The sequence below is a fragment of the Staurois parvus genome, unplaced genomic scaffold, assembly GCF_062004578.1.
Source record: "Staurois parvus isolate SC_StPar_1 unplaced genomic scaffold, SC_StPar_1.0 ptg000230l, whole genome shotgun sequence".
NCBI lineage: Eukaryota > Metazoa > Chordata > Amphibia > Anura > Ranidae > Staurois > Staurois parvus.
In genome coordinates this window covers 6,444,952-6,458,556 of record NW_028318026.1, presented here as the reverse complement: position 1 = coordinate 6,458,556, position 13,605 = coordinate 6,444,952, and the positions used below count along the sequence as shown (strand labels likewise).

Genomic DNA, 13,605 nt, shown 5'->3' with positions numbered 1-13,605 from the left:
GTGACCCAGGCAAGTGTGATATAGAACATGTGAGAACACACTTGGGTGCGAATGGTTATGTGACTCCACACAAAGTCTTACATCGTGGGCATTCAGAGAACTAAATTGTCACTCCTTGTACAATAGCCTTCCTACATTCATGCTCTTTAGCTTAGATGGCGGAATCCATTAGATGTCTCTCGTTCAAACTGCAATTTGAACAAGATAAATCTATCCGTGTATGGCTATCTTTACTAGACTAGACTAGACTATACCTGTTGCTCCTGTACACATGTCTTTCTTCACTTCAGAGTTCTCAATACCACCAATGTGTGTCAGAATTCCTCCGCTAATGATTAATCAAAGCAGTATTTTGGAGAAATCACTATAAATCCACCCAAAAAGGATTAGGTAGCTATACAGTTACTGGGGCAGAGTTAAATCCCCAAGCTGACTATGACTGGCCTCACCCATGTCAAGCAGTGATGTCACTTAGTTGAGCTGGATTTTTTATATGCTGACTGCAGCAAAGGATTACATGCTATTGTGTAGTTCTGCCGGGGGCTAAAATTGTCAGTTTACCAAACTATTGTCATTTTATGTATAAAGATGTTAAACATTTCAGGGACACCCATTTCTAGCCTCTAGCCATGGAGGCCTGCATTCCTTATAACAATAAGAGGAGTCTCAGTCATCCTGCAGCAGAGAGACTGGGACCTTCTTTTGGGGTCCGGTCACATCTTTGCTTTGTGACAATGCATGTAATGTAGGGTGTCATTCATTTCAAATGGCCCCCTAACACTTCTCCACAATACACGTGTGTTGCAGTGCACTGCAGTGCATGGTACTGCACTACTGTATTGTGAATGACTGCTTTGCTAAAAATGGTACTGGTACATGTTTTTTGTGTATTCTGGTGCGCTGGCAGCCCATTCACACGAATTGGCAGCCTTAACAAAACACGTTAATGTGTGACACAACGTGCTAATGAATCACACCTGAATTTGAAATTGGTTCTAAAGGCAGAAGTTTTTTTTATTTTTTTACCCTAATCCATTATATGCATTAAGGTAAAAAGCCTTCTGTCTACAGCTCCTCCCCCCCATTACCTGAGCCTGATGTCGATCTAGTGCTCTTCACTGTCTCAGAAGAAGCCCTGGGAGCCACTGGATCTTGCTGCTGTCAATCACAACCAGGGTGCAGGGGGTTGAGTGGGGTGGGGCTGAGCTGCACTGTGTGTGTCAATGGGCACACAGAAGGTGGCTTAGGAGTGAGCCTGCATGAGTGCCCCTATAGTAAGTGGCTTGCTATGGGGGCACTCAGAAGAGGGGGAGGAGCCAAGGGCATCAGCGGGGAACCATAGAACAGGCAGATCGGAGCTGCTCTGTGCAAAACCATTGAACAGAGAAGGTAAGTATACCATGTTAGTTATTTAAAAAAAATCCCTTTACAATCACTTTAAGCTGTGAATGGCCTCTCATAGTGCTGTATATCTTAAACACATTTTTTATTTAGGTATTGGATAGCGTAGTGAATGTTGGGAGCAGGGGAGGACTGACAACTCATGGGGCCCCCGGGCAATAGGGGATCATGGGGCCCCTGTGTCCTTTCCCAAACTCAAAAAAGCCTATGAAAAAGGTACCAGGAGCATCTCATGGGGCCCCCTACTGACCCCGGACCCTCGGGCAGTGCCCGAGTTTCCAAATGGTCACTTCGCCCCTGGTTGGGAGATTTCCCTTGCCTGTCCTGGATACACAGCTATAAGAAAGAGGAAACCCAATTTAAGACAACTCTCACTTGAATCAGTGTACTCACTGGAAGATTTCCACTCTATTCTGTTTCCAGCAACATTTGTTTCTCCTTACTTTCTGTCGTGGTGACTATGGCCACTAGGACAAATAGTACTGTATATCTAGCTATTTGGTTTTATTCCATTTTCATCCTTTTGTACACAATAATATGGAAGTATTTTTAGGATCTTGAGTTGTGATTTAATTCCTGAGATTTTGGCACCACAGAAAATCCAATTTTTATTTGGTATTTATTTGGTATTTATATTCTTAGTTTTAGATGTGGAGCAATCCATATTATATCACATCTTTTTGATATTGTTTAAAACTAAGAAAAAGGTTTGGGCTTTAGATATACTGAATATTAATAACTAGGGTGACTGAACTGGGAAGTCCAGAAGAAAGTTATACAAAGCTGATGAGTAAAATTCCACCAGCATGTAAGTAAATCAGAAACATCAAGTTTAGCTTTGCAGGGCAAAGTAAAAGGTTTTTCCTTAGTGCCCCCTCCACAGCAGTAAGTACTCACCTTTCCTTCCTACTCCTGCCACAGCTGCAGGATCAAAGTAAATAATACTGACTCACTCCATGAGACAAGCAGCACTGTCACATGAAAAGGGCCCATGGCCCCATGTAAGCTACTACCTGAGTAACTCATAACTTACACAAGGTGGGCTTCTTCAGCATCTGCCAACCAAATGAAGAGGTGGAGCGCAAAGTGAAAACAAGTATGTGCTGCTGGGAACAGAAGAATGAAAATTAACTTGTTTTATGCCTGGCAGGTGAAAAGCGCAAGATAACTTTAAGAATGTTTATATAACACATTCACTCTATGTAGCATTAAAAAAAAAAACAAAAACAAATCAATAACATTAAAGTGGAACTCCAGCCAAAAACGAAAGAAAATTACAGAAAAATAATGAATAACCTATTAAAATATAAAATAACAAAACCCACTATTATTGCAATCTAGAGATTTCCCCTGCAGTACTTTTTCTGCCATTAGATGTCAATCTGATGGTCAATATCATTCAACCCACTTCCTCTGAGCCCAGGTTATCCTGGAATCGCCCAAGCTTGTGAATGGACAGTGAAAGAAGAAGCAGCACAGGGATGAGCTCATCTCTCTGTCACTCTGCTTTCTTCTATCAGCATGCTTCTTGTCAGCAAATGACAACTGATTGTCTCCCTTTACTACTTTTTCTTCACCCTAGTTCAGCTATGATTCCAGGTGGAATTCTCTTACAATGCTTGCAGTAAAAATGCTTTGAAGTATGTAATAATGTTTACATAGCTGCATTCATTTTTTATTCCGTCTAGAGTTCAGCTTTAAACAATCTGTGAAGGTTTTATGTCATTTGAGTCATGAGATATTGAGCTGTATCAGTTCAGCTGAGAAGGTCGCACAGATAAGTTCTGAAACATTTCTAACATTAATCAGCATATCCAGCTTTACTTTACTGCCCCTAGATAATAACGTCACACTGATTTGCTGGGTGTTCAGAAGACGCAATGTACTGAATAACAGATTAGATTGCAGTGCAAGTGACAGGCAGTGCTCCTCTTCATCACAATCCATACACTGCATTTATCTCTTCCATTGTGATTGAGAGAATTAACATTTCATGTCTACCTATTGAATCTGTGCAAACACACTATGTTACTGCATGTTTCATATGCTGGATCTAATTGTATATGTTAAGGATTTATACATTGATTGGCAGATTTCATCAATAAATTGTGTTCACCTTCATTGTGATTGGCTGCATGCTGGTTCCTGGACAGTAGCTGGGCAGGGCAGAAGTCAAGCTCCCAGTAATAAAGTGAAGCTAGATCATAGGACTCACACAGAGGAGTGACTTCTGCATAATGGAATCAATAGCAGAAACATTGACTGCTTAAATAGCTGTCGGGTTCAGGGTATCTTTAACATGTTGCTGGCCACATGAGTATTGTATGTGTGGCAACAAAAGGGTGGGCTTCAATGGCCACATGCAGAACATACTGTATGCATCACTGGGTGGCCATAGAGTGCTACTCGCTGCCAGCACATAGACCAACCCGTCCAAGACAGCTCTTGGTTCCAACCAACAAGGAGTAGCCAGCAAGACAGGCTCTTGGTCATGTGACCACTATGACAGCCAATCATAGCGGTCACATGATCGATGATCCTTCCAGCCCCCCCCCAGACATACAGACCCTATTAAAGGAACTCCGGGGCTAGGTTGGAAGGGGTTACAGCTTAAATCCTGGATAACCAAATATCAACTAAATACATGAGGCATGCATATTTCACTTAAATCTTGGTGTGCTCTGTGCAACAATCTAGTGTGAAAAATGTCTCCTTTGCAGGAGCTTCCTGTAATAAAGACCGGTCACTGCTGCTTTCTCTGCTTGTGCAGGGTGACTGGTCTTGTCTCAGCCCCTTCCTGTAGTTTTCCAGTACTGGGTGGAGTTTGCTGGGTCCCTCCCGCAGCTCAGCTCTCTGTACAGTTTATGTACAGCACCATGATGATGTCTCTGCTACTTTCACAAGGTAACATTACAACAGTGTTTAGTGCACACACAGTGGATTTATATCCTTTGTGGCTAATGAGAAATATGGTTAAATATTTTTGAAAAGTTTTTGTGCTGAGAGGTCAGCTTTAAGATCTGTTAAACTTTCTGTTTAAATTAGCTAAATACATTCTAGGTGCACCAAAACAAAAAGTGTTCAGTGTCTTACAGTTTGCCTTTTTTAAAAAGCAGCCACAGCCTGAGTAGAAAAGCCTGTCCCCTGTACAGTGAGACCCTTGCTCTCTATGCAAAAGCAGTGGTCTCATTGCAGAGGTCCCATCTATAGCTCAGCAGTCAGCAAAGCTTATTCTCCCCCATTGAATGGAGAGCTTTGATTCTGATTCAGCAGGGGACATGTTGGACCTCTGCAGAGAGACCACTGCTTCCACACAGCAAGGTTCCCACTGTTGGCAGGGGACAATTGTTTTTACTCACCCTGCACCTGCTTTTTCAAGAATTAGCCAGAGGTCCCTCCTCTGTGTGTGTAAGCAGGTGCAGTCTATTTCCTCCACTGCAGATGGCGCTCAACCACAGCAGCATTGCAGAGGGAGAGGAAGTCAAGAAGAACATGCTCCTCTATGGTTTCCTAGGGCACCAAGGAAGTGATGCGGCTGGATGATGCTGCCCCATGTGACTCTGGTGGCAATCTTGAGGCATGCTCTGGTGGCAATCTTAAAATCCGTCCTGGGCTTGGCGTGCATTTTGCGAGTGGATATGGTAGTTACAGGTCACCCGTCTGTCAGGGATAGTGAATAACTGAAGGAAAAGGTTCCTGACAAGTAGGCGCAGGATAGGGACACTCCATCCTTCCTGGAATATTCCCATTTTGGTACAGACCGGTAAGGTAGCATTCCGCCCTCCAAGACAGACACTGTCAGCATACCTGAAACTTGCTTTGTTCCACATTGCCATTACAATCTGTGAGTGTTCCCGGATGGAGTGTCTTCCCAGCAGGCAGTTTGTAAAGTTTAACTTTGACTTTAATACAAGTTCTTTTACCTGCAACTGGACTCTGCTGTGTTTACTGCTGCCACACTACACCTCCTCACATGCATGATTTAGTTTCAGGTTGGATGGCTTCTTTGGAAGGAAAAAGAAATGTAAGGCATTGAACACCTTTTGGTTTAATGCTCCTGGAATGTATTTAGCTGATTTAGATGTTCAATTGTGCTTTACACCCTAGTCACATCGGGTGCGACTTGGCATGCAATTTGCATGCCCTGAAACTTGCAAATCACATGGCAAGTCGCAGACTATTGTCTGCAATTACAGAGGTCATATCGGTGTGGTTCCGACTTGGTCGGGAGCCGCACCAATTTCCAAAATCGTGCATGCACTACTTTTGGTGCGATCTGCATAGACATCTGTGTCAGATGTCTATGCAAATCGCACCTCAAATCGGCAGGTCACCCAACTGTGAAATCGTGCAGCTTCAGTCTAAGTCGCACGATTTCAAAGTCAGGATTGATGTGACCAGGGTGTTAAAGCAGAGCCTTATTCATTGATCCGAAAGATTTGATAATAATTTTTATGTTGCCATCTTCAGTGACACTGTAATAATTTTTTTGTTTAAATCACAGGCCCAGAGGTGTGGCATGAATTGTTTCCCCTTGCCAATGGAGACCGTCAATCACCTATTGACATTATAACAAAAGATGCCGACTATGACCCCAGTCTGATGCCTCTCCATTTCAGCTATTATCCACCTTCTGCAAAAGTTATCATTAACAGTGGACACACTTTCACTGTGGAATTTGATGACGGAGAGGATAAATCAGGTTCGATTTTTATTTTTAATTTCACTATTATATTGTGACTAGGACCTTTGGGTATAAAAGCCTCTATTACCTTAACCTACAAAAACCCAAATGTAGTAGTTATGGATCATAAAACATGACTTATGTTACGAGGTAAGATTTAATAACATAGAAGTAAAATATGCAGTGGCTATATGTAAAGTGCAGCAACTAATTATTATTATACAGGATTTATATAACGCCAACAGTTTACACAGTTCTTGACAAAATAAAAGGAGAAAATATTACAAGACGGTTAGCAGGGCCCTGCTCGTGAGAGCTTACAATCTAAAAGGAAGGTCAAGTGATAAAAAAGGTAATAACTGGGGGGGTGAATTGTTCGAGAAAGTAAAATTCAGTTGTTTGAAGCAACATGGGATTGCTTGAAGACTTGAGTTTTCAGGGATTGTCTAAAGGTAAATAGTTTAAGAGATAGCCATGCAGGTTGGGTTAGGGAGTTCCTAAGGATGAGAGAGGCTCTGCAGAAGTCATGGACATGAACGTGGGCTTAGGTGACACAGGAGCTAGAGAGCAGAAGGTCTTGGGAGGAGCGAAAAGGATGGTGTGGTTAACATTTTGAGACATTGTTGGTGACAGAACTGGGATCAGATTTGTGGATGGCTTTGTAAGGTGTTAATATTTTAAATTTTTATTCATTTGGTAAAAAATAAATAGGAGGTTGTCCAAGGATGAAGCCTTGGGGGCCCGTACAGAGAAAGGAAAAGGGGAAGGTTAAGCTGTAGTTGATACTGAAGGAGCGCTTACATAGGTAGGAGGAGAACCTTGAAAGAGCAGAGTCTTGAAGGCCAAGGGAAAGGGGTTTTTTTTTTGAGGAGCAGTGGGTGGTCAACTGTGTTGAAGACATCAGAAAGGTATAATAGGTGTACTGAGTAGTGCTCATTAGTTGTAGTGGTCATTGAAGTAGCAGCTCAGTTGGTAATAGCTTAGATGTTCCTTAAGTGGTCTGTTAGCAACAAAGTGGATTTTGATTGGTTGCTATAGTTCACCTCACATTGCACATTGTGTTTGAACAGCTTTACTAAATAAGACCAACAGCATGGCTTGCAAAAACTATTAGTGATTAGAGGCAGTAGCTCTGGGGCCAATCTGGACTCCTGATACTGATTGTGGAAGTTTGTCAGTTGATAAATGTGTCTTCTTTCTGGGCATTTGATGCAATACTAAAGGCAACAAAGAGTTTTTCATACAAGTTTAATGATTAGTTAAATAAAGCTGAAGGATCAAAGAATCATTATTTAAACTCTTGATAACAGAAAAAAACACATGTAGGGATAATTAAGACAATGTTTCCTGAGAAAATAATGATAGATATAATTTAAGTAGATAGAAGTGTAGGGTTTGGACTTCTGCCAGGTTTTAAATGCTGTCTTTGGTGTATTTAGTGCAAAGTAAAACAACAAGAAGCGCACCAACCTTGTGCATTACCTCAGTAACAAAAATTTGACGCATTTCGAAGGTCATGCCTTCTTCCTCAGAGACCTTCGAAACGCGTCAGCTGGACTGAGTACCTATACCCATGATGGGATTCGCGCTGGCCTCGCACCTTTGAAGTCCCTTGGTGGACTTACATGCCTATTTTTATTCGCTGTTTGTGAGTACCTTTCCTTCATTTAATAAATTTTTGTTACTGAGGTAATGCACAAGGTTGGTGCGCTTCTTGTTTTACTTTGCAGTTTGTTCGGGCTCCCCCAGCCTTGGTTTGGAGCTGCACGACCTTGGATACTCCGGTGGTTGCTTCTCTGGAGGTTTTAATTCCATCTACTCGCCACCAGCCTGGGTCCCGGAGCGCAGGAGAAATCTTTTTTGGTTTATTGTTTTGGTGTATTTACTTCTTGTGCTGCCGTAGGCCACAATAAAATGATGGTCAGACATGTGGGCATGATCCAGCCAAGGAAGCACTTTTTATATTTCTAGCGCCCTCCTCTAGTTAGGCTGCTAGGCTACATGTAGTTTTTGCATGTAGCAAGCAGAAGTCAGACTGTCAGTCATGTCAGGCAGTAAAGTATTATTGATCCAGGCTGGGTATTGGTGTAAGAGAGGTTAGTGTCAGGATAGGAAATATAGGTGTTTATTTACTAAAGCTGGAGAGTGCAAAATCAGGCTCACTTCTGCATAGATACTAATCAGCTTCCAGGTTTCATTGCCAAAGCTTAATTGAACAAGCTGAAAAAGAAGCTGATTAGTTTCTATGCAGAAGTAGACCAGATTTTGCGCTCTTCAGCTTTAGTAAATAAACCCCATACAGTCACAGAGAACACCCATCTAAACTTTTAATGGGCAGCCACTCGCAAGCATGCCACTCCTTAAAAAGCTGTACTGGCCAAGTATACTGTGCCTTGTATCATGTGTACACCAGTATACACAGGTTCATGACTTTTCCATTCTTTACAAATTACTTCAGCCTGACCTTGATAATATTTCACTACCTGATACTATTAAACTTCCCTAAGGATAATCCATTCATAAAGGTGTATTGCATTTGATAGTGATTTACAAGCATAATGAAAGTTGCGTCAGTAATAAGGACACAATTATACGTCATCATTTAGCAGATTAAACCAGCACATTTCATCCTTGACTGTTGGCCACTCTGTATCTTCTTGGATTCTAATAATACCATAAAAAAAAGCATCAATCAATAACTTTATTTCTAATCTATCATTTATTTTATGTACCATTGAAGCTTAATTGTACTGTCAGATAAGAGAACTAAGACAGACATAACACATTCTCTTATTAGCCTTGCCTGAAATGATCCAGGCTGTGAATTCCAGGTAAGTGTTTCTCTAGTTCTTTAGAGTTCTTTAGATTCACTTGCATGGGTCACTAAAGCAGGCCATACACTGTTCAAATTTCAACTGGTTCATTAGGAACCATCTGATGTTCCTGTGGGCTGCCTCCATCCCAATACCTCTCAATTGAAAAACTGAAGGAGCCGGTCAAAAACTTGCTGGCCAAATGGGTTCAGCTGTCAATATGTAATAGCTGCAGTGGGAGATTCATCCATCTACATTGTATAGTGTGGATGGAGGAATTGGATAGACTTGTTCCGCCTGCAGGCTGAACAAAAAATTATATAATTATATGGCTGCCATGAGGGGCATATGTATAAAGCAAATGTGCCTTTCACCAATCATTCACTGGTGGTGAATTAATCACTTATAACTTGGGGATTCTCCTGCAATGAATATCAGATTCACTGTTTTATAAATATGCCCCTTAAAGCAGACATTCACCCCCATCTATGACTTTCCATGATTTTCTTCCCCTCCCTCTCATTATAAAATCAGTTATTACATTTTTTTGAGGAGTTAAAGTACCTTTTCAGCAGGTCAAGGCCCCACAATTTGGGCTTGATTTCCATCCCCTTCCCCTTCCTCTTGCCTGAAGCCTCCTGAGATATTGACATCATACTTTCTAGGAGGTTTAGGATAAGTTTCCACTGCATGGGGCAGGAAAACTCCATTGCACTGCACAGGCACTTCTGTGAGTCATCATAGGTTGGCTGCACAAGCCAGGAAGAGACAACTAATTTCCTGATGACAGAAGAGAAGGTGGTGGTGTGGGACCCTCAGTACTGAGATGGATCATCAGCTTACACAAGACAAGGGTGAATTCCCTAGGCAATATTACCTTTTAAAGTTCACAAAAGCAGTAAAATCTTATGATAATCATAAACTAGCCAAAAAAGAGTTCAAACTTCTTTTCAAATAACAAACACTCAGTTGTGAGAGCAAACGATAATGCCATCATGTAATGACTGAATATTGAATGATAAATCAATCAATGGACATAAATGAATCAGTTTTTTGTCCATTTTGTCACATATGCGCAGTATAAAAAGTTTGATTTTTCTATGCTGTACAGGTCTCTGTGAACGAGCACTTAGCCTCATTCACATGGACTCTTAGTCTGTTGCAATCCCTGTATAGCTCCATTTACCCTAGAAGAAGGATGGGACGTCATCAATCTGATGCTGCTTCTTTACCATTGCTGCTTCTTTACTGGGAACATAGCCTGCGTATGGACTGAGAAAAATCGGATTATGGTTGTCTGTATCCCTGATGGGGGTTTCATCCCCTTTATTTTTACTGGTGTCAATTGTCTCAGGTACAGAAAATGAGGGGAACATTTGTTGTCACAAAAAAAGGAGATGAGGAGAAGTCTTACAATGGGAAAAAATATATATAGAAATACATACTATATTGCTGAAAGTATCAGGATGCCTGCCTTTCCACACACATGAACTTTAATGGCATCCCAGTCTTAGTCCGTAGAGTTCAATATTGAGTTGGCCAACTCTCTGCAGCTATACCAGCTTCAACTCTTCTGGGAAGGCTGTCCACAAGGTGTGTCTATGGAAATGTTTGACCATTCTTCCAGAAGTGCATTTATTAGGTCAGGCACTGATATCGGACGAGAAGCCCTGGCTCGCAGTCTCCGCTCTAATGTATCTGAAAGGTGTTCTTTCAGGTTGAGGTCAGGACTCTGTGCAAGCCAGTCAAGTTCTTTCACCCCAAACTCACTCATCCATGTCTTTATGGACCTTACTTCGTGCACCGGTGTGCAATCATGTTGGAACAGGAAGGGGCCACCCCCAAACTGTTCCCACAAAGTTGGGAGCATAAAATTGTCCAAAATGTCTTGGTATGCTCATGCCAAGGCCAGCCCCTGTAAACCAAAACCCCACACCATATTCCCCTCTCCACCAAACTTTATACTTGGCACAATGCAGTCAGGCAACTACCGTTCTCCTGGCAACTGCCAAACCCAGACACGTACATTGGATTGCCAGACAGAGAAGCACGATTGGTCACTCCAGAGAACATGTCTCCACTGCTCTAAAGTCCAGTGGCAGCGTGCTTTACACCATTTTGCATTGCACTTGGTGATGTATGGCTTGGATGCAGCTGCTCAGCCATTGAAACCCATTCCATGAAGCTCTCTACTTTGGGAGTAAGTTTGGAGGTCTTTAGCTATTGACTCTGCAGACAGTTGGCGACTTCTGCGCACTGTGGCTTCAGCATGCGCTGACCCCGCTCTGTCATTTTACGTGGCCTACCACTTTTGTGAGAGTGACCCATTCACAAATGTTTGTAGAAGCAGTCTGCATGCCTAGGTGCTTGATTTTGTACACCTGCTGCCATGGAGGTGATTGGAACACCTGAATCCAATGGTTTGGAAGGGTGTCCCAATACTTTTGGCAATATAGTGTATATGTGATTAAAAAATTTAAATAGTGTTTTTGCAATCAAGTCAATAGGGGACGTTTTTACATTGGAGTCAAAAGGACGTGATTTTGCATTGGAGTCAATAGGATGCGATTTTGCATTGAAGTCAATAGGGGGTGATTTTGCATTGGAGTTGATGGGAAGTGATTTTGCAGTGGAGTCAATAGGACGTGATTTTGCATTGGACTCAATGGGACATGATTTTGCTTTGGAGTCAATAGGACACGATTTTTGCACAGAAGTCAATGACACGCTGATAACCCTATTTGTGGCCAATATATTGGTGCATCACTAAGTAAAATCAGTTTGTATATGCAGTAAAGCATGCTTTTTATACTCACTGTGGAACCTAAGGGGTTAATATTTCACATTGTGTAATGAGTCTGTTTGATCCTGTCTACTGTGATCCTCTCCTTCTTCCACAGTCCCCAATTTATCTGCTGATAGTACAGAGCCCTAGGAGGCACTCTGCACATGCTCAGTTTGATGTGTATTGCTAGAGAATTTTTTTTGATTTGGTGAAGGTGCATGTTGTAACGGAACCGGACCCCAACTGCACTAGGGTATTTCCGTTAGACTTCCGCTTCCCTGTCTGAACACAGATCCACGGACACCACCGCTGGCCATCTGAGATTAGACAACACCAGACTTGAAAGAAACCAGGAAATAAACTGCTTTATTTTAACACAGACACAAGATATAAACATTCAAGGGAACAACCCACCTCCCTGCATAAGGACACAGGGCGGGGCAAACCAAATCTAGCAACCAGAGACACATCAGCAGACACCCCCCACCAAGCCAATACACAAACACATGCATCCCAAAATAGTTTGCTCCCAAGCAAGACAGGCAATAGAACAATTTGATGCAATCACATAACACCAAACAGGCTTTTTATACAATACACACTGAGACTGATCACATGATCATATGCAAACCCAGCTATATACAGAAATAGACTTAACACTCCAAACAAAAGGTGAATGGGAATTCACACCTAGACAATGGTTGGTTGAATTAGGATCTCACTAAAGAGCAGACAGTCCGGCTCCTTCAATTCACATGTCTAGTTCAGAATCAACAACCAGGAATAGTCTTCATATAGCTGATAAATATTACTGTCACATCTGAAGTAATTCCAACTGCATTTTCAGCGTCCATTAGTCACCCTGTGCCCCTAAGAGACACAGGGTGACTTACACATAAGAGGGATATGGGAAGCTGAGACAGGGGTCTCCCCACCTCTCCGTGAGCTGTGTTCCATGGGCTCCCCCCACCCAAAGTGACTCCCGTCACACATGTGATCAGCACAGGGCCAATCAGCACTGTCCAGACAGAGGGTCATAGGTCATGCAGCCTCATAGGATAGTCAAAGGATAATGAAAACTCCTCCTACAACCTTTAATCAATGCTCTGCTGGACACTGATAGAAGACACAAGACTGCAATATACTGCTGATGAGAAAAGGTATTTAGCAGTTTATATTCACTAAAATAATTTCATTTCCATGTTCTGTGTATTGTGGGAGACCAGATATATAGACTTCAGGGTCCTGGGTTTAGTAACATTTTAAGTTGCATAAAATAGCAACAGCAAGCTATAAATACACACTGAAAACATACATTACAAATTGATTTATATCTGATTTTCATTTAAAGTGTCCACCCACTGAAAACTTGTGTCTGATATGTACTGGAACATTTTTTCTTATGCATCAGTTACCTCAGTGGTAAGATCTGAATTTATAATCCCTGGTCTGCACATGCCAAAAGTGCACATTATGTGAGAAGGGAGCATACTGTAAGGGTTCATGCACACTGAGATTGTACCTGGTACCTTTTTCATAGGCTTTTTTGAGTTTGGGCAAGAACACAGGGGCCCCATGATCTCCTATTGCCCGGGGGCCCCATGAGTTGTCAGTCCGCCCCTGCTCCACACACAGTTATTCATGTCTAAACTGCTGGCAACAACATTGGCCCAAAGTGTCAATGTTTTGTGTGGACACCATTATTTTCCAGCACTGCCTTAACCCTCTTGGGCATGGAGTTCACCAGAGCTTCACAGGTTGCCACTGAAGTCCTCTTCCACTTCTCCATGATGACATCACAGAGCTGCTGGATGTTAGAGAACTTGCGCTCCTCCACCTTCCATTTGAGGATGCCCCACAGATGCTCAATAGGGTTTAGGTCTGGAGACATGCTTGGCCAGTCCATCACCTTTACCCTCAGC

At 42.2% G+C, this 13,605-nt stretch overlaps 1 protein-coding gene across 1 annotated transcript in view; it reads left to right on the top strand.

The window, feature by feature from the left end:
- LOC149460446 (carbonic anhydrase 13-like) overlaps positions 1-13,605 on the top strand; it is a 57,831-nt gene that overhangs the window by 11,943 nt on the left and 32,283 nt on the right. Inside the window, exon 2 of the mRNA XM_089679717.1 lies at positions 5,906-6,103. Within this exon, the coding sequence (XP_089535843.1) occupies positions 5,906-6,103 (198 nt within the window). The remainder of the gene's footprint in view (positions 1-5,905; positions 6,104-13,605) is intronic.